The 26,991-nt window shown below is 38.3% G+C and overlaps 1 protein-coding gene across 8 annotated transcripts; it reads right to left on the reverse strand.

Annotated features, from left to right (window-relative positions):
* Positions 1-356: 356 nt before the first annotated feature.
* DYNAP (dynactin associated protein) lies at positions 357-26,901 on the reverse strand. 8 transcript variants are annotated; one of them, XM_054810911.1, is made up of 10 exons: positions 15,210-16,098; positions 9,154-9,240; positions 6,883-7,107; positions 5,607-5,813; positions 4,025-4,258; positions 3,119-3,272; positions 2,226-2,335; positions 1,967-2,080; positions 1,184-1,330; positions 357-630 (listed from the first exon to the last, which is right to left on the reverse strand). In XM_054810911.1, the coding sequence occupies exons 2-10, from the start codon at positions 9,229-9,231 to the stop codon at positions 514-516; spliced, it is 1,386 nt and encodes a 461-aa protein (XP_054666886.1). In that variant the 5' UTR covers positions 9,232-9,240; positions 15,210-16,098; the 3' UTR covers positions 357-513. The 8 variants fall into 8 exon arrangements, 3 of the variants coding, with proteins under 3 accessions (XP_054666886.1, XP_054666888.1, XP_054666889.1); XM_054810913.1 differs by lacking the exon at positions 15,210-16,098 and adding an exon at positions 13,173-13,379; XM_054810914.1 differs by lacking the exon at positions 1,967-2,080.
* Positions 26,902-26,991: the final 90 nt, after the last annotated feature.

A 26,991-nucleotide genomic window follows, 5' to 3' on the forward strand; every position in this document is an offset into this window, starting at 1 on the left:
AAAAATGAGGGAAAAGGAGTTAGTTGTCTTAAATTCTAACACACAGAGCGGGCTGCAGTTAGGGGAAGGAGAGCGAATACGACCTGAACGTGCGATGAGTTCATTCCTGTCATCACTGGTGCCTGGTTTAGGGACACACGGAGCTGTGCAAACACGCTGTGCTTGTGTACAGACGTCGCTAGATAAGAGCGCTGTCTGCACGACAGAAAATCGACGTAAGCTTCAGTGGTGTGAGGGAAGAGATGGAGGGGGAAAATGGATGTTATACAGAGCAAAAGGCAATTGTAATGGTAGAAATTACTTTAATATACAAATCAATCAAATTACATTGCACTATAAATAAAACATGATGAAAATACAAAAAGAAAATAAATTTTTGGAATTAATAACCCCAAATTCTTCTTTTTTCTGAAGATTTCCTCTGGACAAAGAGCAAGAACGGTACCAAAAAGTACTGCTAGAAACACGGTGATTGCGAAAAAATTCTTGGAGCCATTAACTGCTGAGAGGGGCTCATTTTTTGGCAGCCTTTGGGAACTTCTTAAACTCATCTTGTTTCTTGAAAAAAAGCTGAGCAAGGATATGATCTGCTGTTGCGTGGAAGTAGTCTTTCATACGAAGAGTTTCCAGCTACGAAGAAAAAGACAATATTTTAAAAAAAGAATAATCATAGCTACCTGATCATTTTTACAATATTAATAATAGGGAATATTAAAGCGCACCTCAACTCCAAGATGAAAATGAATTAATATAAAAGTACATAACTAATGACAAGGCTTACGCTGGGCTATGAAGATCACTAGATACGTGTAACCTTAGATAAATACACCCTTGCTCTGGCTCTAGGATATAGACTTGTTCAAGGCTTCTAACGATCTCTCATGATCCGAATTCCATCTCTCTTACACACACATATCCCTGCGCACACACACGAGCATGCCACACCCTACCACAGCCCTCTTTGTCTTCCCTACCTCCTGTTTCCGTGTACAGAGTTTTGCTAGGTGTTGTGTGCCAACCATTCACACCAGAAGGGAATCTGCACTGTCAGTGTACTTGACATATTCTTAGAATTTCTTTCGAAATATGTGCACCAAAGCATAAAGCTTATGTGCAGGAGGGAAGTATAAAATCACGTACAGTTGAACATTTTTTCACTCCCCTTGCCCATATGAATTCTCACCTGGTTTCCTGTACTGTAGGCCAGAATCAAAAACAAATCCTCATCACATACACTCTTGATATAATGTTGGGTTCCAACAGGGAAAAATATGACATCTCCAATGCCGATGTTGAAGTTGGCAGTGACACTGGAGAGAATAACTCCAACCTACGGCAAGTAAAGCAGCAATATTCAACAAGAAGAACTGTCAGTGTGCTGTTATTGGATAACCACGCAGTGACAGTCCCAGCACTGTGCTGAAATCAGCTGGCATAGCATCAGTGCTTTCACGGAGACTCCAGAAAGGTAGAGGGGTCTTGGGAAAATTCCCGAGTAAGAACATAGTAAGTCCTTACAGTACGGAGTCTCATCATTCCATCTCATTTATCTTTGCACTGAGTGAAAAACATATAATAAAATCCTGTACTCTAAATCTTAATACTCACTAAGTTTTCTCTACTTATTCGTTCCTCGGACACACGTAAATCAAAAGTATTGCCTTTTTATTTTGTACTCCCAGCGTTCAGGAGAGTCAGGGGCCCCGTCATAAGCATGTCTGGTTTCGCTGAGCAACTTGACAAGATGAACAAATTCTGCTCTTTGTGTAACTCCACTTTGACTAGACAAGCTTCCACAAATGTAACTGAGATGAAAATTTTGCATGGAGAAGGAAAGTTTGGACATGGAAAGTTTGCCAATACTACTAATTATAGTATTATTAATCGGGGCTGGGAATCAGTTATTAGGTAATTGTTTTACAGTCACAACTCCACTGCCTTATCCCTCATGGATGTAACAAATTACCTGTCCGCAGCCGCTAATGACATAACCCATCTCGTTAGCATTGAAGTGGAAATGAGGCTGCCCCAGTCCATTGCTGAATATTCTGAGAGTAGCTAAGGTAAGGGTATTTTCATGCTGAAAAGCAGAACAAAAACGTTCAGAAAATCATCCATGTTTGTGATGACCCCTGTTATAGAGGACAAAGCCGTGATGGACTCACACAAATTGCATATTATGCCTTGTGTTTAAATAGCTACAGTATCCAATTGAAAGCACATACCTTGTTCAGTGATTCACTAAAAATTTTTTCCGTTTCATTCAGTCCTGTGCCATTTATACGGTAGCGAGCCCACTGGAAGATTCCTCCTGGAAAAGGATATTGTGCCGACCCTAAAACAAAGGCAGCTAATGAGCGTTTCCAATAAGGTTTGTTTAACATTGCGTGTTAGTCTATTGGCCAACTTCAAGTCATTACTACATACTAAACTCAAGTACACGATATACTACTTGGAATTAAGTTTTGCCATCTATGTTTGTTAGGTGCTCACTGATAATCACTAGATCCAGGCTGTACAGAGGGTTGGTTAATATAATTGTTGATAAACCAAACAGTGAATATAGTTCAATACTGTTCATGAAGCTGTACTTGTAAAAGAAAAATATAAAAGAAACATAATTAGGTATATGTTAAGATGTTTATTCATATGCAAATGCAAGATAATCTAAGCGGCTCAGCACCAGTCACTCTCCAGCTAATCTGCTGCAGGGCAGGTGATAATTTCCAAATGAAAAGTTTAGGTTTAGGTTCTTGCTTAACTTAACTGTAGCAGGGAACACACCAGTCCTGGTTACATACAACAGTAGAGAACCTTGAGCTGGGAAGTATTTAGTACATGCCCTGCTGCTTACTGGCATTCTGCTCTCATATCTACTGTTGCAGATAAAAACATTCAAATCAAAAGGGTAAACTACTTTGAGATAAGAACTAGGTTATACATCTTCAAAGGGCAGTAACTAGATGTATTATCAATCTATTTTTCATTTTATCTGCTTAAAGTCTTATGACTTCTCTATACACTTTTTAACTCCTGTTTCAGTGAGTCTATTACAGATCCACTCCTCTCCCTCTCTAGAAACAGAGAGCTCTTACAAACAAAGTTCTTAGATGTATACCTTTGAGGTTGTAGAAGTACTGCCATACAAGGTTGTCCGGAGACTGCACGTAGGTGGCATTTTGTACAAGCTCATTTAAATTTGGTGGGAGGTTAACTGCTTGATCTTCTACTTGTTTCTTGAATGTTCTGATGAAGTTAACTCCACCTTGTGGCTGCGGGACACACAATGCACGTTAAGTTGACAGATAGACACAGCAAACTGCAGAATTAAAGTTTTGCTTCATTGAATATCCCACCTGAGCACCTGGTGGTAGACAAATTCTGCCTTGTGGACATAACCCCATCTCTATAATTGCCTCGCCCTGTCAATACTCTGTTTTGCTCCTTTGCCCTTCCTTCTCGGTTACCACAGAGACTTGGAGCAGAAGAGAAACTCGATCCACCTCCCATTAAACTGTTTCAGGGTGGGAAGGTCTATCACAATTCTGTGGTTTGAACATGCAAATTCCTCAGACTCAGCAGAAACTCTGTGGCCGTATTCTTGCTCATGGTACATTGTCAAGCAGTCAGTTCAAATAAGATCCATTTTAACAAGTAGATGGACTTATCTATAGTTTCCTATGAGATCTTCCCATACCACAGAATTCATCAAGGGGCTATTGGGAAATTAGTTTTGGACTTCACTATGTTATTTTCCCTTCCACCCCTGGAAATATGGAGGATCCTCCATGAACTGAGGATAAATGTGAAGAAAAAAAAGTTTCCTGGAGAGATCATCATCATTTATTTTTCCTTGTGCGTAAAGGAACACGCAGGGTGGCACAGCGTTACTCAAAGGACATGAGTACATCCTTCCACACCAATGGGACTAAAGAGGATCTCTCCCAGAAATACAGAGAGAGCCCAGACTGCCACGTTAATGTGCAGAAGACTAGGTAGAGGGTGGCTCTCCTATCATACAGACCTTTAATGCTCTAGCTGCTATATCCTCTGGGGTAGAGAAAAATGCATCATCCACATCCAAGGTCTGAAGTTCTTCATGTGTTGTAAAAAACAGCAAGAACACACAGTCTTCTGGTCCCACATTCTTTATCCAGTGCACAGTGTTTCTAGGGAAGAAGATCACTTGACCAGCCGTGACATTGTATGTGGTGACCACACTGTCATCTGCACCAATTACTCCAATCCAGGCAGTACCCTGTAACAGCATATCAGAACTTAAAGATCGTCATGAAAGTTCTCTCATTTAATCCATACGCAGCAATTCAGTAATTCAAATAACCTGAAGGCTGTTAGGAGAAAACAGATCCTGATGCGCTCTCTAACGAGCCTTTGTGAACTTAAATCCAGAATAGCATTTTAAGTGACAGCATTTGAGGTTTAAGGAACATGTGACAAATACACATTGCTCATACTTAAACTATTTCTTACTAAAGAGGCTATGAACAGCTCTAAAGGAGGCATCTTTGGCCAGAAACTGCTGGAGACAGGACCAGGTTGGTTGTGGAATGCTTTACTCCAAGGATGATCACCCATCCAGCTGGAGCTGTTCAGTTCTATGCTGATCAAAATATGAATAATATTCTTAATAAATTAATGATTGAGATATATCTAAGTACCTATGCTTCCAAAGAAAGATCATTTTGTTTTCAAATTAATATGCTATCTTGAATTTGTCAAGGTGAGTTTCTATTTATCTCTTATTTTCTGTATTTTTATGGATTTGAAATTTTGATGCTCAGGTGAGAAAGGGCAAACTCTTCCAAAGAAGATTTATTTGGGGGTAGAAAGGGAGGGGTGTTTGATCTAGGAAAGAAAAGATTTTATGGGAACAAAACAGTCTTCCATGTATAAAAAGTGGTGAGAAAGAAAGTCTATCCGAGGATCTCCACAGCCAATGGGGATAGACAAGGAGAAATTAGGATTATTTTTTGTGTGTGTGCACAAAAACCAAAAATGTGGTTTGAGTACCAGCACAAACTTTCTAATGGTTTGTGTGATGAAAGATGGGAAACAACTATTTTTTGATCTTCTAAGAGCTTCGTTGTTGAAGACTTAAAAACTGAACAAAACTGTCAGATATGCTTTAGGTATTCTTATCCTGCATCAGTACCAGGGATGGAGCCAGAGGCTTTCTTAAGAACCTTAACGGTCCGTCATCTCTGTGATTCCATGATGGTTCTATAATATAATTACTTTAATCATTGTAAGCACTTGGATAAGTACATAAAATCCTGTAACTTTCAGGTACCCAGAGTCTCCTCTGACCTCAGTTTTTATCCTTCATTGGAAGCTACAGGTGATTGGTCCTCTTGCAGGTAACAACATTAAACAGCCTATTTCAAGCATCTCCATTTGAAAATGTTATTTCAAGCAAGAAAATTAATGTCATAAATAAATCAATGGTAATTCTACTTCTATTACCTGTTAACATTTGTATATAATATATATGTAAATTTTAAATTTATTATTTTTTTTTTTTTACTTATATACATGATGCTTTAAACTGCAAAACCAACTGGAAAGCTGAAATAACCAGATAATACCTGTAGCAGGTAGCCATGTTCATTGGCATTAAAATGCCAGTGGGGAGCCCGAAGCCCTTTGCTCTTGATCCGCAAGGTTCCAAAAGTCATTTTGGAGCGATGGTTATTGATACTTTTTCCAAATTCCATTTCTTCATCACTTTGATATTCATTTACATCGTTCCTGAACCTTGCCCACTGAATTTCACCACCTGGGTAGTTATGTACCTGTAAAGTTAGAGAGAGTGGAGAATTGTATTAATTGCAGATAGTGGTGAGCAAACACTCCAAAAATACTTTAGAAAAATTCTTGGTCTGGGCAATACTGAAGGGACCTATTCCTTTTCTCAGTGAGGATTCTCTCTGTATGTATTTTAGTTGCTTTTCACAATCATTTAGATACTTTCTCATGTCATGATGTAATATTATTTTTTTCTACAAACAAGAGATAAATAGTGATATCAAGAACAAAATTATCTGCTCCTCCTCTTTTTACATCGTGGACTTGGATTTAGGAAATCAGTTACGTATATGCTTAAACTTTTAGATTCAAAACATTTAGAACATTTCCTGAGTAAGAAATTTTCCTGAATTTCTATGGGTGCAAACTATATATAAAGTGCAAAACAAACTATATATAAATGCACTACTATCTAATCTATCCTTTTCCTATCCTTCTTATCCTGAAAAGCAAAAATTAATCAGGAATTATTTTTTATATAAAGATATATTTAGAAGATGGAGCATGCCTTTAGAGTTTGCTCAAAGCATACATTTCTCTAAATATCAAAATACACCTAAACAAAAACTACATCATTCCTAGGGCTCCATGACTTTGTCGATTAATTCATTTTAGCTCACTAAACAAGATCACGGAGTTCATTTTTTCTTGCAACATAAGAATTTGCTTGAATTCAGTCCTAAGAACAAAAAGGTTAGTGTGCTACTCAGCTTGCATTAAGATTTGATCTTTCTAGATTTGTTTCTCAGAATTTCATACTCTGTAATTTCAGAATCACACATCAAATGATCGCCTGGTCTTGCAAGTCCAATTTGTTGGAGCAATTATTTAGCTCTCCGAGAGGCCCTCCAGAGATCCATACCACCTCCAACATCTGTTACGAATTGGAGTGTAACACTGTCAGGAAGTTTGTGTGTCTCCCCATGGATTGTAAAAGAAGCCTGGATAACAGGTTAGACTGATCACCTAATGCTTAAAAAAAGAGTTAGGTGAAACTAATTCATTAAACTTCTATATATGATGCTAGGATATTATTGCACAAGATGAACAATTTACCTTTGATTTTCCCAGATGATTCAGGAACTGGTATTTGATATCCACACTTGTTTCATCTGGTTCTGGGGAAGTTGTACCATCGTCTTTCGCACCCGTGTCTTTGATAAAGGCAGTGTTCTTTACATAGACCAAGGACAGGGTCAGCACTCCTATTGCGGTGGTGATAACACAGGCCAACAGACAAACTAGAAAGACTTTCATTAAGGACCAGCTGCCCTTCCTTTCCTGAAATTAATAAAAAGTCCCCCAAATAAAAAAAGAAAGAAAGAAAGCTTTATTAGATCTAAGAGAGGAGAAAGTTTGTGATAGTTCTTTCATAATCAAAACAGTATGCCTTTCAGAGACGCAGGTACAGCCAAATTACCAGGCCTGGTACAGGGAAATCTTACAGAGTATGTTATCAGATTGTTGCTGTCCTTTCATTATTTCATCAAGTAAAAGCCCGTCTTCATCATCCTGGGGTCTTACAAACACTTAAAGATTTTTCCATTACTGCTTCTAATCTATATCACAAAACACTGAAGACCTGGAGAGGGACTGTTTACAAAAGGGCATAGTGACAGGAGAAGGGGGAATGGGTTTAAACTGAAGGAGGGGAGATGGAGATGGGATGTGAGGCAGAAATCCTTCCCTGTGAGGGTGCTGAGGCCCTGGCACAGGTTGCCCAGAGAAGCTGTGGCTGCCCCTGGCTCCCTGGAAGTGTTCAAGACCAGGTTGGATGGGGCTTTGGGCTTTGAGGTCCCTTCTGACCCAAACCAGCGTGTGATTCTATGATCTCATAGCAAACCTTCATCTCTGGGGCAGAAATGATGCTTCCTCTTTACGTCACATCTCACATGGCCCAGCTCCCTGGCAGTGGAGAAGACAGGCCAGAATGGGGAAATTTCATCTGTACTAACTGCTCTGGGCATCGCTTCTTTACTGAAAATTTCCTTTGTGGATGTTCAGGCTGCTGGAGGAGGGTGAAGAGGAGAAGCAGCTGGCCACACAGAAGCACACAAATTCTTTATAGAAGGCCAAGGCATTTCTGGCACCATGAAGCATCACCTCGGTGACAATTTTCAGTGTTTCTTGTCCCTTAACCTTTTTTGCTGCTGAAGTCGCAGCTTCAGTTGAATAGAGACTGCATTCTCTGGCTCAAATTTTAAAACCCTTTACTGATTCTGGGTGCACAGCTTGATCTACCTTTAAAAGCCTGATTTTTCAGACAGTGAGTGCCCGAGAATGAGCTATGAATGTTGATTTCTTAAGCTGGACAATCACAAATGAAAAAAAAAAATTGAAGATCACTTGCTGATTTTAACAAAATTACTTTTTTCATGAATCTATTTGACAAAAGTTCTTTACAAATACATTTTTCTTGCCAGCAGAAAAGCACCCAAAATATCACCCTATTCTATTCATTCAGAATCTTTTCTTCAGTTTAAATGACTCTCTTTTTAAAGCTTGCGTTCAATTAAATATCACAACAGTAGCACTCAGACCACAGAGTCTCATCGGAGAACAAGGCTTTGTAGTTAAATGCATTCAAAATCCCCGTTTTCCAGATTTGAAGGACCTCTCATTTACAGCATTTTCACAGCAGTGGCACCAATTCAATAATTATTTTTAAAGTCAAAAGAATGCTGTACATATTACATAATAATAACTAATACAGGACACTCAACCTCAGCAACACCATGTGGAGCTATGTTGTAAGGAAATCACTAGCCTTGGTATATTTGTAGCCAAGAAACAGCACTCTGCTGACTGCAAACAAATGTAACGGCTGATGAGCTATATGCCAACTCTTATTGCATGAAGTTAATTCAAATCCCAAGCAGCAAAAACTTTAATGGGAAAATTACAGAGAATTACTTTTCTCAAGGGCAAAAAAGAAAAAAAAAAAAAAAAGATGAAACAGTACTCTTAATGTGTAACTCAGTGGAGATACTAAACATTACCACAAGATGAGCTTTTAAGTAGCTCTTTCTGTTAAAATCTGTGGGGAATCCTCCAAAGATAATTACTTTGTCCAGTAGTTACAGCATAAAGAATTTAGCTATTAACTTAAGTGGGGCCAGGGAATTATGTCTCAGTTCAGATCCTAGCTAGTGCACATGAAGTTATGCATTTTAGGACCTCAGCAATCATAACCCTTTAGAGCTTTTATTTTCTTCAGGACCTTCTTAATAGTACAGGATTAGGTCATATCACAAAACAAGGGTTTAATCTTCAGACTGACTTCATTAATAATGTTTTGATAGCACCATAAAAGAAAATTACTTGTACCTCTTTCTTTGGCCACTCTTTTCCTTTTGAAGAACTTTGTATGATCTCTCCATGCATTTCAAATGCCTGGTTATCCATTTAGTAAAGCTGAAATAGATTAGTCCACAAAAGACAAGAAAAACATTGAAGCAAAAGAATGTTAATTCCAGTATGTGCTCAGTTATGTTACAGAGTCCAGGGAAGTGACTCATCATCTCCTGCATAGTAACACTAATGTTATTTAGTGCAGTACCATTGTGCAGAAATGTGATGTGGTGCAATACAAAAACCTCTTCTTCACTAAACTACAACCGAAAGTTCTGACAATTTCCACATTCAGACTTAACATTATTCATGTATCACATGAACCCTAAGACACAACATGACGATGAGATAGAGTCTGAACCATCCAATACTCGGGGAAAAAAAAAGCAGATGTCATCTAGTTCCTTTACCTATGCTAAGGACCTAATATATTTAAATTACAGTTTTGGCTGGTTGTGTAATCTACTTTTACAACCACAAAAACGGTTGAAGTTGCAGAACTTCTTCAGCAACCCATTTCCCAGCTTACATGTTATTATGTAGAAGAAGTTATTATGGAGAAGGCTCTGAGGAGACCTTAGAGCCCCTTCCAGTCCCTGCAGGGGCTCCAGGAAAGCTGGAGAGGGGCTGGTGCCAAGGGCAGGGAGTGACAGGCCAAGGGGAATGGCCTGAAGCTGCAGGAGGGGAGATGGAGATGGGATGTGAGGCAGAAATCCTTCCCTGTGAGGGTGCTGAGGCCCTGGCACAGGGTGCCCAGAGAAGCTGTGGCTGCCCCTGGCTCCCTGGCAGTGGTCAAGGCCAGGCTGGATGGGGCTTTGGGCAAGCTGGGCTAGTGGAGGGGGTCCCTGCCCATGGCAGGGGTGGCACTGGGTGGGCTTTGAGGTCTCTTCCAGCCCAAACTGTTCCATGATTACTGTTAAAAAGGTTATCACAAGCCTAAATCACTTTTGCTGCAACTGTTACATTTTACCCTCCCACAATGGACCTAACTACACAGGAAGCGCCCTACTAGGCGAGACCAACAGTACATCCAACCCAGCATTTTTTCTCCGATAAGACTTTAAGAAACAATAGGGGAGAGCATAGCCTGGCTACTGTTTCCAGGTTGCACCTCTCATACTTCACAAGCGCACAACTGTTGCATGAGAGACGCCAGAGGGAATAGCCTCTTCCCTTTAGATTTCAGTCTATGAAAAACCTCGTAACTTTGTCTAAGTCTTTTCTGAACCTGCTGATACTCCCTGACCTCTAAGTTTACTGCTTGCAGGTTAAAACAAAGAGCACTTCTCAGTCCTAAACAGATCTCCTACTAGCTACTTCAGGCCGTCTATGTTTCTGTGTTGTCGGATTTGAGCAACATCAAACACACATTCCCCTCTCCAAGCTGAAGGTCCGAGCCTTTTTAGTCTCTCCCTATTAGGCAGCTCTATCTCCATGATCGTTTCGGTCACTTTCCTCTGGATCTTCTCTAACTCCATCACATTATGGAAATAAAGAATAGCAATAGACTTCTTTGTTAACTGCTCTCCAAGTACTGTTTTGCACCCACGTTTAGACTTCCCTAAAAATAACTTAATATAGATTATGATTCCTTGTTTAGAGGAATTCAAGTGTTAAATGTTGTTACCCAGTCATAAAAAGGAAACTAAGTTTGTGTAACACACAATGTTTGTAATAACTTACCTTTTTTCCCCCCCCTCCTCATTTCCTTGACAGATTTCATGTTTGATTATCTACTTCTGAATTTCTAGGAAACTGAAGTTAAGCTTATTGCCCTAGAATTCTTTGGTATCATTTAGCTGACTTTTTGTTAAAAGTTACTTTGCTAGTCCCATTTCTAGACCATTATGGGACTGCACTAAGTTCTAAATATTACTGATAACTCAAAGATAGCTTTAGCCATTTCCCCAAGAGCTTAGTGTTAATGCTGGCAGGTGTAGTTCACTGAACACAAGCAGCTTGCATAAGACCTATCATGTTTTCCCTGTCCTAACCTGAGCTTTAGCCACCACCCATTGCTGTTGATGTTTTAAATAAACATTATACCTTCACCGACACCATTTATTACCCTCTGCAGGGAGGTCATAGACTAAAATTTTCCTTGGTCCTCCCTTATATCATTAAGACACTTACTGTTTACTATCATAAGCAATAAGGAACTTTTGGGTTGTTTTATTATCTTTGACAGCTCTTCCTCCTTGTCTCTCATTTTTGTGCTTTGGACTTTCCAAAAAGCACAGAAGTCCAAGATGACTCATCTTTAGAGACAATCCTAACTATTTCCATTATGCTTCCTTCTTGAAGACCATTGAGGACCACAAGACATATTTCATTTATTTTCACTATTCCATATTAGGATATCCTGCAACTATATCTTAAATATATGTATTTTTACAAACTGCCAAACTCCTGAGCCCCTTTTTCCTGGACTTTTTTCATAGGATTTTGCAAACAGATCTTTGAATTTCTTGTAGTTGCTTTTTTCTACTCTTCCTCTTTTCCATTCTAAAAATCTTGAAAACCTTGTAAGACAACTCTTGTACTAACCTTTTCCTTTTACATCAAAACCTGACATCACCCTAGTCTAAAAATACCCATATTACTCTGTATTCAATTTATTTTCCCCAATAAGTATTTAGTTAACTATTATTTCTCCTCAAGGCAGATTACTGTCAGCTGTTCACAAACCTGTTCTTTCCATCTTATCCTTCTTGGTTTGGTGGTCTTAATGGTAGGTCCTCAACATAACGGCACTCAGGCTTTTTTCTCCTTTTATTATCATAAAGAGACTTTTAACAAATTATCTCCCTCTGTATTCTAGACTTCAGTACAAAAGTAAACATTCATAGAGAAACATACCTTCCCTCCCCTTTTCTTCAGGAGCCACCTCCACTTTTTTTCTGTATTGATTCATTACCAACTTAAACATCCCACCAAATAAACATTTACATTGCCTAAATCACAACTTTGTATAGAATCTTGTACATTCTTCCATTTAGTTTCCATACAGCTTGCACTAGTACAGACCTCTTAAGTGTTTAGTAGACATACTATCCTGTTTCCTGAATTGCTTCAATCCTTTTTATAAAAACTCTATGTCCACAGTTACTACACCTCTGGTCACCTTTGATAATACTTTTTTTTTTTTGTCATCGGTCCCCATTAATTCAGGTTTAAAGCCTTCCTTCCTAGGGTGGTAGGCCTATAGTTAAAGAAGCGCTTATTTTCCTTACGAGATAGAGCCCATCTCTGCTCAGCAGTCCCTTCTTTTCTGTTCTGGAAGAGCTGTGAAAGCTCGGCCAGTCAAATTTGCAACAGCAGGATCAGGTCAATTAAAATTAATGAAAAGTTTTTCTCATTTCCCTTTGATCAGCAATTCTCTCTGCACAGTGAGAGACCTACCAACTATAAAATTGACCAAGTGTTTTGAGTAAGGACACAAAAATTAAAAACCATGGTAGATCACAGAATCCATGATCAACAAGAATGAAAATATACATCATCGTTTTCAAAGGTTTCCTCAATTCCAGATACTTTTTTTATACATACGCACACGAGAATCCATAAAGCATCTCTTGGAAAACAAAATACAACTGCTCTGGCAGTGTCAGAGTTACATAAGAAAAGAATTAATAGGTTGATAATGAGTGACTACGGGGTTTGCAGTTTTTCAGATCCTCCTTTTCAGACTAACCCAGGTATAAACTCTTGCCCAATTAACCCTCTGCTGGCCGCACTGTTCATGATATCCGGAGCCTGAAATTAAGTTTTTCTCTATCAGCACTTTTTTATATCAGTGTGAATACAGTGATGCAGAAAGATTTGCTTATGCTAATGGACTATTACAGAGGAAAAGATAACTGCAGAATAGAGTCATTCCATTTCAAGACCAGTATCACAACGGACTCCCATTAAACCTTTAAAGGGCAAAAATTTTGTCCCCAAGACAAAAATCCCATCTATTTTCCTCCCACCATGCCAAGTCAGTGTCTTACCACAGACAGGATCTTCACAAGATTTAAGAGCACAATACTTGTCTTCAAAGCCTTTACTTCCCTCAGCTCCGTTTTACTGATATATATACACACTGTAATTCAGGAAGTGCCCTCCTCAAAATATTTCCTGTATATGCAAATACATAGGATCACAAATACTTCTGTACATCCTTAGCAAACAATTCTTGTAACTTGATGAGAAACAGTGACTTTCCTTCTATCTAGTCCTGCTATTTTAGTATTTCCTCCAAATCCTGGTCTCTGTCTTTCTGCCTGCCCTTTTGTTTTTCCCACTGTCACTAAGAAAGACTGTAGTTCAATGAAATTCCTTTTTTCTGATCTAGCCTCAAGGACAAGAATATCACTGACATCTTGGATATGGCAATTACTTTTATTTACTACTTGATCTACATATTCCGTTATTTTTCCTGAGTGGCAACTTCTTTATTCTAACTTGTAAGCAAACTAAACTCCAGCTATAACTGCAAGAATTGACCAGCGTATAAAACCAAAAAGTTACTTTTTTCTATTGATACATAAGGGATTTGATCCCTCTTTAAAATTCTCTTTAACAGCCATAAAAAACTTGATAGCATTTAAAAATACATTTTTATGTGAAACCAGTTGTCTCCACTTACTGACTAATGGTGTTTTATTGTGGTTTTTTTTACTTCTATTCTTATTTGAATTTCTATTGTTTACAACTAGAAAGTGTCACTCATTTGTTGCTTAGTTTCATATAATTAAGGTACTTTTGCCTTGTGCAGTACAGCACCTCACACAGTGGACCTTATCCAAGGTCCATGATCAAAGCCCTTCATACCTGGCCAATACAAAGTTAAATATAAATACTCAATAATGTCAACAATTCTTGTCATTGTTACCTAGGTCTGTGTGCCAAAAAAAGCTGAAAAAAGTTGTGCTGCAATTTTCCAAAGTATATTAAACTGATGAAGGAGAAGTATCTGGAGGCCAATTAAAAAAATCTCGCAAATATGGATAGACATGAGGATTCTCCAAGGTGGAATTAATGCAAACAAACTCTGCCCTAACATCAAGAAAAGTGGTAAGGTATTTGTCCTGTGTACCCTGCAAGCAGGATACAAGCGGAGCGTGGTATAACTTCTAAGTACCCTCAGGGCATCAAGTCTTGCTTTGAGTCCACCTCGCTTGTGCTACCAGCACTCTAAGCAGTATCTGTACACCTCGATGAGTAAATCCACCTTTCTACTGTGAGCTACATAGGCACAAGCCCCTTCAGGAACAGGAGAGAAAATCCGAGGTGTACTAGCTCAAACAATGCAGCATACACACACTACGTGTAACTACCTACATGTAGCATCCAGAGCAGTGCAAAAGTTGAGCAAATTAATTGTGACCCATACTCAGACATGGGTGACATCAGGAAAACTCATCTTTCCTTGCCCGTCTGAATTCCTTTGATAAAAATGACCTCTGGCAAACAGATAGTGTCTCAATACACACAGCAGTTATACCCACAGTATCAGTTGTACATTCATGTCTCAGCAATGCAATGCTTTATAAAAGCTTCTACAACAAAGTTTTCTAGATAAGTAATTTCATTTTCTGTACTATGATTTCAGATCTAGCTTTCAGCATTTGAGAAAGACCAATAAAATCTGTCTGAAATACATTATTACATGCTACTTATGACCTACCTATGTTCTCACTATGACATGACAGTCATAAAATGAAGTCATTTATTATCTGTCTACTTACTAGTTCTTAACATAAAGATGGGGAAAACAGATAGCTAATCTTCCTTCTATTTTTTCTTCTGGTTTCTATTTCTTAGAATCAGTATGTGCTCAGGTACCTTCTTTCTCATGTGTACCTATAAATATCCAGATTAAAACAAAACAAACAGCTCACTAGAAAGGCATCTTGCCATACATATTTTGTTTACTGACAACGTAAAATGCTAGGCTACATTATATAAGCCTCAGAAGAGGTACAAAAGGCTTCTTTCAAAATGTTGTCAATATATTTCAATTCACAACTCAAATTGCTACTTACAGCTTTTCTCTTTGTCTCTCGATTTGCTGTTGCCAAATGGGATAAGTCCTACTCCTCTCTCCCCTGCACAAGTTCCAGTGCTTATCAGTGGCTTTCACAAGCTAATTCTATTCAATTATGCTGAAAAAAAAAAAATAAATCTGTTACTTCTCCGTTTATTTAGGCCCACCAAAGGATTTTATATGCTCTAAAGCGAAGAACAAAGCCAAGGCAAGTGGAAGGGAGATTAGGACTTCCCAGTAGCATTGCCAACCAGCTGCTGGATCGGTTCAGCTGTAACACATTCTGTGCTCCTGAGCAGGATGCCTCTAAACAAGGACCTTCTTTCCCCAAAACCACCAGGCTTTACTAGGATGTGAAAGGAGGACAATTCAAAAAGACTTCAGACACTTTTTGATACAATACAGTTGTTAAGTTTGTGGTCGGGGAACAAGGAGCGTACAGTTACATCAATTCAAGCCCTGTTAGAAACAGCACTGAAAATACTACGTAATTATATTATTGCTAAACCTTACTGCTGAACTTCACACATGATCTTGAGCTCCCCCTGTTTCTAACAGGCCCTGTAATGAAGTGATGACTAAATTGGCTAAAGAGTTTAGTTTTTTTGTAAAGTTATAAACACACAGAGATTCTTCCATGAAAATGTTCACATTATTTTAATTAAATATTCTTTAAAAAGTGGTATGTCTTGTCACATATTGTTAGATCCTAATGGCAGCACTAATACTCGATTAAGCTTTGAAGTAATTAAGGAAAAGAATGAATATGTACAGAAATACTGAATACAACATTTTTGAGAACATGCACTGGTTCAGATTTTAAAAAAGTTGTGACCAGTAATCAGGCTGACAAATTATTTAAACTACACAATATTAAAATATTCTTAGAGATCAGCTTCACAGATTATTCTCTTTTTTTCTTGTTTATCTTCATGATCATCAGTCTGCTCTTGTTGGTTACCGTTATCTTCCACAAGACTTCTAAGAAGTGACAAATGATGTAAAGCCCTAGATTATGAAAAATGAAGACTTTAACAACAGTGTATATATTACTATTTACATTTAACACAAAATGATGTTGATTTTTTCCAAACAGCTGAACAGTTTGAATGGTATTATATACAGTTTACATCTCTACGTCTATCTGTTCCACTTATTCTGTTTTAGAGATTATAAAATGCACTAGGTTTTTTTTTTTTTAAAGATTAAACATTTTCTGGAACTGACATTTTAAATACGTCTTCTCAAATAAGGTGCTCACACAAACACACAGTTTCTATGAAATTATTACAGAATAGGTATTTAACACAGGATGTTAAACACTGCAAAACATCATGTCATAAAATAGCATATCAATACTGAAAGTTACTGTATTTAAATAAAAAATCTTTAGTTTTACATACAAAACTATATTGCAACTCTGAGTTTTGTTGAAACAAATGTTCTGCATAAAACAACCCTGCTTCCCATTCTGCTTTTTTCTCAAACTTATTTCTTGAGTCACTTATAGCTGTTCAGTAGGACTCTGCTGCCTTCATTAATGGAATACGTTTTCTAGCAATTATTTTCTCCACTGTAGTGAAAAAAGAAAATATTTTGTCCCATACTACAAACTTCTCCAAGTCTGATTATTTTAAAGTCCATCTATGTGTAGCAATATTTGATCTATTGATATAGATGAAATACAAATCTTTATTTACAAGAGTACATCTCTGCAGCCATTCACTAGATATGTCTCTGCTCCATGTTTTTAATTATTCGTTACTGGTTTATTCTTAACAAAGTTTTCAGATCACATGAAAACTCTCTCAGCTTATTATTGTTCCTTTTCTGTACTTTCTGAAAACAATGAAAATTAAGAAAATTAATGGTCACTTACTTCTGAATAGAATTAGTAAGAGGGATTATCTCGCTGTCACACAGTTTTAATTCAGCCTCTGCTTTTTCAAAAAGCTTAAAAAACCAAAAAAATTGTTAACCGAGGAAGGAAAAGTAGCTGAATATGACAGAAAACATGGAACTTTTATAGCACGTTGCATTAGAAAGTATTGCCAACAGCTTTATAGCATGATGAAGTCATTCAGGTGAGAAGGGACCTCAGGAGGTGGGCTCCTGCTCAAAGCAGAGGCAGCTATGAGGTTACAGCAGGGTGCTCAGGGCTTTATCCAGTCAAATCTTTAAAACCTCTGAGGAGGAGACTGCACAACCTCTCCTGAAAAACTTGTTCCAGTGCTTGGCCATCTTGAGGACTAAAAAGCTTCTCCCAATGTCCAGTGTGAACCTCCTGTTTCAATTTATGCCTGTTTCTCTTCCTTCCACCATGCACCACTATGAAGACCCTGGCTCCATCTTCCTGATACCCTCTTCGTAGGTGCAGGAAGATTTCAGTTCCCTAAAACTTCTCCAGCCTGAACAAACCCAGTTCTCTCGGCTCCCCCCCATAAATGAGTGCTGCAGCCCCCAGCCACCTAGGTGTCCCTCCACCAGCGTATTGATGTCTCTCCTGAAGTGAGGGACCTAAACCTGGATGCAGTATTATAAATGTGCTCAGGGGATACCAAGGGACAAACGCTTCTCCTGATCCACTGTGCTCCTATCCATATAGTCCAGGTCCTGCTGTCCTCCTCCGCTGCCAGCTTGTACCTACCAAGACCTCCCGGGCATTTGCAATAGCGAGGGTTTCTTCCTTCCCAGGTGCAAGGCCTTGCATCTGCCCTTGTTGAATTTCATGTTGGCCTATTCCCCCTAGCCTGCCTGATCCAGACATATATAGAGCATTTCATTCTCTACTGAGGATAGGACATAGGGTTTAAGAATGCAAGCAACATTATGGAAAAAGTAAAAAGAGATAATAAAGTCTATGAAATAATTTTAAAACAGAAGTGCCACAAAATACCAACTCGCTGATGCCAAAGGAGGCAAGGATAGAGCATTTGAGAATGTCTGGCTTTTGAAAAAATTGCTACATGCCCCTGAAAGCCTGGAATGAACAGGGACACTATCAGAAGACAACTTTTTCCAGAGCAGAACAGCACACGCAGTACTGCCTTGAATGTCGCCATCTCCTGGCTTACAAGTACTGCGTTCTGGAGCACCGCGGGGGCCACTGGCGAGGGACTACCTGCTGTCACGAACAGGAGACCGCAGCGTCAGGCAGCAGAGCCTCCAGCTTGCAGCAGCACAGCAAGGCACAGGGGATTCAGGGCACAGCAGTCCTGAGCGTGTGCTCCTGAGGCAAACTGGATTGAATCTGCTGGCAGCGATGACCGGTAAAGTAGCCTATAAAAGGACTACCAATTTTTCTCAGAAACGTACACAAGCACATCGATTTTGACAAGATACAACATAAGGCAAATGACTACTCACTTTTTCAAACTCTTCCCTTTGCTCAGCAGTTTCTTTCTGGCATAAACGTCCCTGAATTGCTTGAAGTTTAAACAACATTAATTTCAAAGCTTCAAGGGGCCTGTGGTGATGACCGCCACACAAAGTATTTCCCTAAACCAAAACCCAAAGAATTTGTTGATCTTGCAGTGTACTGCAGTGCACATAAACCAAAACAAAACCCAAACAACTTTAGAAGTTTCCCTGAAACAACGTAAAGGCTAATTTCTATGAGTGTTTCCCCTCTACCTGTTCTTTAAAGGTCTATTTATAAATTGTACATGTATGGTGCTACACTGGTTCATCTTAATTTATGCCACTATACGGTCGATAAAATCACTGACTACAGACATTGTTAGGAAGATGTGAAGCAACACAGAAAGGGCTCAGCCCTGGCTTGTATAAAATAATTCAAGAATATTAAGACCATCAGTCCTTGCCACACTATGACGGCAGTGCTGGAACATGTTTCGACACTTCATAACTGACAGAGCAAGTTAAGTATTTATTCACGTAATTAGCATCTATACGATATCTGCTCGTTCTATAATCAAAAGAGCAAATAAACTCAAGGTGACAAAAATGTGTGGATAATCTAGAAATACTTATGCCTAGAAATATCTGATGAGCTAGCAAAACCAAGAGAATGGGAAGCGTGAAGGATGAAATACAGTGAAGCACCATTCAGACAGAATAATGTGAATTACTCATTCACATCGTTAGGTTCTGTGTCAATTAACTCCTTAGGGAAACAGAAGTATGTGCCACAGTGGAAGACCTTCAAGGGTAATACTCTGTTTACTACAAGATGGGAAAACAGAATCTTAAGAGCAGTTAAGATTCAAGGACAATAGGGCAGAAAGTAAAGGAAACATGCCAGTACATAAATTAATAGTATGCCTTTCAACTAGAATACTGGGCTCACTGCTCATCTCCCTAGCTAAGACAAGAATAAAGGGTTCATATAATCACAATGAAAGACTGAACAAGATTTAAGACAGCCAAGAAGTTGATTAATATAGAATAAAATAATAATAATAAAATAATGAATACTCAAAATAATAAATTCAATCCATGATCCAATTCATGTACAACAGCATAAATAATAATATACTACTGAACTTACCTCTTGAACTTGACTCATACCCAACAGTACATCAGCCAGGCTAGGAAATTTGTAGTATTTAACACATCAATAACAAACATTTCTTCCTTTACTCAAGGCAGGAAAATTATTATTTAAACAAAACATGGAGTGTAAAAGTCAAAATATTACTAAGCAAAGTATTTAATAGTTAGATGCTTTCTTAATCATAATAGTGACCAAGGGTTAGACTATAGGATTTAATAACTGTATGAATTCATTATGCTCAAATATGACTGAACTACTGCAGTTAGACCTTCTACTTTATATTTTATAGAAGAAGAAAAACCAGTGTACAGGTATTCCCCTTCTAACATTTACCAGTCTTACATATTTTGGGCACTCTTGGAAATAAATACTCAATTTTACTGACCTTATTTTTGTCATTTAAACAGTCTTCCAAGAATTTATGTATGATATCTGCCTTGGGGAATGGTAGAGCATTCTCCATGTCCTCACAGCACGCAGGCACTGGTGATTTGCTAAACCAACATTAAACACAATGGAGAATAACAACAGGTTTATAAACTAAAAGAATCATTTTAGGATATAGTTATTATGATGCAACCAGATATATCGCATCAATGCGACGCCAAGGGGGCACTGAGTAGTCCCGTCAGCACTTTGGTGTACGTGAGAGAGACACAGAACTATTGTTTCCAGTTTTGCCAGTATAATCAAAACCTGGGTAGCCATAAAAAGCAACTAAATAAAAAAGACAAGGTAAGGACTTCTTAGCTATAATTTATTACACATGGGTATTCCTCAATTAATATTCAATATCTAAAGAAAAATAGTTACCTTCTGCTTACTGACCTCTAACTCTTCTACAGTGTCTAAGGTATTTTAATTCAAAAGCTAGAGGTCTCGTAGAAACAGAGATTAATGAACCTGATTTCCAGTGATGTTCTCCTATGTGGGTATCCTGGTGGCTAGCAGGAATGCTGCAGTTTGAGACTTTTACTCACCTGTTAAACATCGCTAAAATTAACCTGTAGTTCAAAATCTTCTAGGGTAAAGGGAAACAACATCCAGAACAACATACACCTAGCTGCTTCTCAAAATCTATAGGAAATCAAGAAATTCTATTGATTTTTAGCATTCTTTGATACTGTGAAATAACCTTTCAGTTCCCAAACTGGAATTTCACTCCCAAGACTGCTCAAAAACTTCCCAAGATCACACTGCTTTTTTAAAAAAAATGGACTTCCCACTATTAACTTGTTTTTCATAAGCTATTAATCAAACTAGTAAATCTGTCAATTTAAGTTCTATTATATAATTTTGCTCTTGAAGTAAATATTTCTTCTATATCATTGATATACAAAGATATTGAGACAACAATTAGTAATATTGATAGCACTCTCTGCAAGTCAATGAAAAAGGGAAAGCAGTGCACTAATATCCTGACCTCAAAATATCAAACATTTAGCAAGAAATCAAATAGTAAATCCTTTCTTTATATACATGCCACAGCACCATTACTTATAATCTATATACAAAAGCAATTAAATACACTATGCATTTTCATGAACAAATTAGTCCAAAATATGTTTACTTACAAAGCACCTGGAGCATTTTCCCATGATCTTTCTGCTCCTAGTATATCTGTTGTAGAAGGACTGCCATCATTTTCCAGAGCATTTGACAAATCTTCGGTTAAACTCTCCAGACCTCTGTCAGCCTTCAAGGTATGTAGCTCAAGCTGGTCTTCTAAAAAATAAGGACAAAACGTGTCCAACTCTTTTCAAAGGCATTATCTCCACATTACTTTTAATTTTATGTAATACTGGAAAATTACTACAGATTAATTATTTTACAGAGTACAGCCCCAGTACAACTCTTTTGGTTATCTTAGTGTGGCATCAGTACCAAATAGGATCTGCAAGGTTCTAGCCAGGAGAGTATTTAAAGTAGTTGAGCATTTCTTTTCCTAACTTACATAAAACAAGTATCATATGCAGTACTGTAGATTATTTAATGTTTTTAGTGTGCTTTCATGCTATAGAAAACATAATTAATTCACAAGACAATTTAAATATTACTTATTAATACTGTAATTCCTTAGGTTAGTTTTCTTACTATTTTGTACAGGTTCTTCTAATAGCTGCTTTTACAGACACCTGGGAGAGAAATCATGCAAGTCACATATACAATCACATACACGACTCGCATTTAAAAATAGGTTGAGACAAGTACTCCAAGTGACAAAGATATGTAAAGTTCATCATACATACACATTAGAAAGGTTTTTGCAGATATTTGTACATCTGGCTTTTTGTTGCTTTGAATACACAACACAAACAACATTTTAACTTAGTATTTATATATAACCTCTTGGAAAAAGGGAGAGATCGGTATTTATGTTTTGTATAACAGAAAAAATATTTTTCTTTTTAAATGAATAAACTTAGAAGTGAAGGGAATTAACACTTCAAAAATGTTAATCCCTCATATCAAAGCAAATCTTGCTGATATTTCATAATACAAAGATGGTGCTTCACCACAGGACCACCTCCCTGCTTCTGAAGAGCGATGGCTTGCTACAAGGAGTAGCTACACAAGAGATGCCCAAGGAAAGTTTTTACATAAACTGAGGGCACTGGATAACCTAAATACATAGGTTACAAATATCTCCTGCTGACTGTGTAAAGTAGAGAAAAAGACTGCACAACGAATGGTATTTCTTAACCAATTTGACAGGTTCATTTACACTACGTTTAGGAATCTCTCCCCCCCCAAGGTTACGCTTCATGTAATTTAACTTAATGCTTGAAATTCATTAAAATATTTATGGAATTACTGTCATTATCTTGCAGTAAGGTACTAAATATGCCACTGTAATAAATACTTTGCTGTAAAAGGAATGCTTAAATATTGCTTTATATATGAAAACTTACAGTATAAAAACTGTTTAACTTTGTCAACTACTAGTAAGCGCTTTGAGTCATTTGTCAAAGATAGAAGTGAATAAATCTACTGTATGGGGCAGTGAGACTAACATAGCTAAAAGTGTTGGTATAAAAAATATGTACATGTCTTTATACACATATCCTCAAAATTATAAAACAAATTATACGGTATATAGTTACCTCTGAACAGCTTTTTAGTATGTCTCAAAAACGAGTTATCAAATGGGAAGCATGCATCTGGGCTGTCATAGTTGCAACTTTCTTCTACTTTGTTATCATCTCTCAGATCCAGGCAACCATTTTGTTCAAAAACATTAGAACTGTCTTTACCTACAGAGTGTCTTTTTTTCAGGATCTCAAAAGTCTGTGGAGTGGAAGCTTTGCTTTGTATATTAGAATTTTGACCATCGCTTTCCTCAGTTAAATCAGAAAAAAGGTTGCAACTCTTAAGCCAGACTGGGTAGTGAAAATTGGGAATACTACTTATCCCCGATACACTTAAGTCAGACTTCTGACTGGTAAGCCACCTTGGGTAATTCTTAAACGGAAAAGTGCTAGAGTTCTCTTCAAAAGACAAGGGTCTCGAACTTCCTTTAGAGGAGACAGAATCGTATCTAACAGGTGTATATGCATCGCGTGTCTTTTTGCTGAAGTCTTTGCGTGGATTCTGGTGAGCGACAGCTTTCCCATTCTCCTGGAGACTGAAACCGCTTTCAGTATCGAGTGATGAGGTTTGGCAAGGGCAGAAAGATGCTTTAAGTGACCTTCTGTTCCGCTCGCTACTTTGATGCCTCGATTTAAAAGGGCTATGCTGGACAAAGGGCAGTGATCCATCTGCTGGAAACGCTAACAGATCATCCGTCGCAAGACTAATCAAGTCTGGGTCACACTCAGTCTGCCTTCTAGATGGTGAAGCATGCTGATTAAAATCATCCAATGCTGAAAAACAAAGATATTTTACATGAACTGATAAACTTCAAAAGGATACATTTGCAAGATCCAACATGAAGTAATAATTTAAAGCGGAAATATGTTATTTACCAAGGGCTACTGAATTACAGTTCTTGCAAAGAGCAGTTCCATTTCTAATCAGAAGCTTGCTAAAAACCTTACCAGTCAAAAGTTACGCCTCCTTTCATAGTACACAACATTTACAGCTTTGAGTACTTAATTTTTTATTTAAGAGAAACAAGAAATCAACATTCTACAGCCCATTTTTAGTTTCACAGTCAGAATTGTATATTTTGCAGGTACATCCTTAGTATTTCAGTCCTAGCAGCGACACTTTCTCCACACAGTAACGTTAGGGATGACTGTCCCCATATTGAAACTGAGCACATTTACTAGAGAAAAAGATGGCTAAAAGCAATAGTGTGGCAAGACAAGTAGCCAGATAATGGGCCTATGGACCCATTTCGTGATTCTACAGAAGTGTACATGCTGTATAAGATTTGACAGTTTTTCATGAAAGAATTATAGCATTAAATCCTTTCTTTTACTGAAACTATGTAGCATCGATACACAAAAATAGGTTTTCTTCAGCTACAACCTGGAAGTTATTTTTTCCCCTCACTTTCACTGTAATACCAGTAACTATTGTAACATACAAAACATAAACACAGACTAGCTAACATGTGAACAGAGCTAATTAGACTTGTGCAAAGAACAGCAATGGAGAAACTTCAGAGTAAAATGTAAGGAGATGACATCTTTCATAGAAGAGTTTCTCGTTTTTAGCGATAATCAGAATGCTTATTTTTGGGAAATCAGTTAACATAAGTAGAAGGTGGTTTGTATTAGAAAAAATACAAAAACTAAACACAGCTAAAAAGCAGCTGTCTTGATAAGAGAAAGGAAAGGCGTGAAGCTAGAGGAAGGTTATAGGCTACAGTGAAGAAAAAAAAGCCCTGAATAATACAATATGCTACCATAACTGCCCATGCCAAGGCAACCCAGGCAAGCATCCTTTTTCAGGTATGAAGTTTCCCTGTACTTAGAACTTTGTCATTTTAGATGTAATGGATAAAGCATTTGCAATATAAATTAGCTCAAGCACCGTTGTCTACTCTAGATCTTCTCATGAAAGTTCATGTAACCAATTAAGTATTTATTTATTCAAGCTAACTAATAATTACAAATTCAAACCCATATATGTAACCCAGATGGGTTAGACTTCAGGTCCAGAAGAACATTCCATAAAAATCAATGGATAAGAAGCAAACTTTTTTCTAAGACAAAGCAGCATTTAAGAGAGCTCCTTCAGTTAATTAGATTCTGATGTTACTTACTCTGAAAAGGAAGCTGAGATTTTTTTTTCAAATCTCAAGTTTAAGCAATGATTTACACTGTCTTTAGCATATATTCACATATAGAAAATACAATTTCTATTCCATACTGTGGAATTTATTCTTGCATCTATGCACGTGGTCATGAATTCTCACCAACCCACCATTTACAAAAAAGCATTACAGAGAATGACAAGTATTGCTAGCCACAACCAAGCATCATTTACTATACCATAAAGACTTGCACACAGTTGTGCAGGGAATATTCCTTCAACAAGACACACCTGGTATGAGACAAGCAGTTGCAATACCATTGGCAGTGAATGCAAAACAAAGCAAAAAGAACAGCAAACACATTAAACAACATATTTGCAGAGCCATACCATGTTTTTCTTTGGCATGATGCTTTGAAGGCTTAACTTGTTTGGGAGTGCTTTGACATATGCAGATTTTTCCAGTGCTTATTTCTGAAGACGTGAGACTTAAATCAAAATCCTCAATATAAGCCTCCAAAGCCTCAGATGCAGAGCTGTAAAGCTTGTCCTTGTAGTGAATCAAGCTATTTGAGTATGGATTATTGCCGTCAATGGTATAGCTTGTTAAAAGAGAAGATACTGTTGAATCAGGAGAACAGACACTGCTTTCTTTTATTGAGCTTGTCATGGTTTTTTTCCAGGTTCCTCTTAGAATCTTCACTCATCTTTTTAATCAATCTAAATGGAAGAGAGAAACAAAAACCAAGTGATAATCTGCACTGAAATGTCTTCTCATAACTTGTAACCTGAGATTTTTACTTTTGTTCTGTAATTCTTTTTTTTTTCCTAAAAATTACTATTCAGCTATTCAACTTGCTGCTTTTCAAATAAGTTTGTCATACATATGTGCTGCCCCTAAAAAAGTCAAAGGCGGAAAATAAAGGCTCTGGGAAAAAATATAGGGAAAATTTCTTGTATATTCAAACTTTAGTAGTGGAAAAAAATATAATAAGAGAGCAGGAAAGTCTAGCTCAGCACTAGTTCTAAAGGAACCTTAGTGCTCTGCTTTTGCAAGAACAGGATTTTATGTAACAATTGCTGACATCTGTCACCAAACATACAGCTCAGCAAAGACACACAGAAGTATCATAACTTGTGATTTCAGAACCAGCACAAGAGTAGCATTCATGGACAAAAACAGAAGTAAAAGCAGCTTAGTATAAAAAACCCTAAACAACTCAGTGTAACAAGAATAGGAAGCTGTTATCCTTGCAGGTATCTTTATATAACCAGAATGGATAAACACACCAGAAGAATTTTACAAGCCACACAGGAGCACTTTGAATCATCCTGCCTCTGCAATGTAGTCAGCCCAACCGAAGCTGCCTTCACAACCCCACAAACTGTAAACTGAAGAGTTGGAAGTGCAGGCTTGTCCCAAGTACTGTAATTGGAATGGTCAAGGTCACCAAAAGAAACCTAACAGATCATTTCACCCCTGTAGGTAAAATACCACTTGAAAAAAAATCCGTTAAGGTGTTAAGGAAACAGGTGCTGTAACAAGGAACAAGGATTAACAACTTTGTTGTATCACATGCGTACAAGGACCACCGTGCAATAGCAGCGTAAAGACTTATACGAAAAAGGCACAGTGGGGACCAGCTCTTCCAAGGCCGAAACGGTTGTTCCCCGCAACGCCGAGGAGCCGGCCCAGGCAGCGGCACCGGCAGAGACCCCCGGGCCCATCCTCACACAACGCCCCGGGACGGGCAGGGCAGGCCGGGCCCGTACGGGCAAGACCCAGCCGCGGCGGGCACCCCCGACCCCCTTTCCCTCACAAGAATCAATCAGAAGCAGCTCCACAACAACCGCGGAGATGCGATGCGATGCACCGCCCCGGCCCTGGCTCCGGCCCAGGTGCCCCGGGCGTCCCCACCCCACAGCAGCCGCTCCTCCGCGCTTTGCCGCGCAGCGAGTTTGAAGGGACCGCACCCCTTGGCAAAATGGCGGCGCGCAGGCGCAGAGACGGCCGCGCGGCCCTGCGGGAGTTGTAGTCGAAGCCGGGCGGCGGGCGCGGCGC

Source organism: Grus americana, chromosome Z (assembly GCF_028858705.1).
Source record: "Grus americana isolate bGruAme1 chromosome Z, bGruAme1.mat, whole genome shotgun sequence".
In the NCBI taxonomy this organism is placed as follows: domain Eukaryota; kingdom Metazoa; phylum Chordata; class Aves; order Gruiformes; family Gruidae; genus Grus; species Grus americana.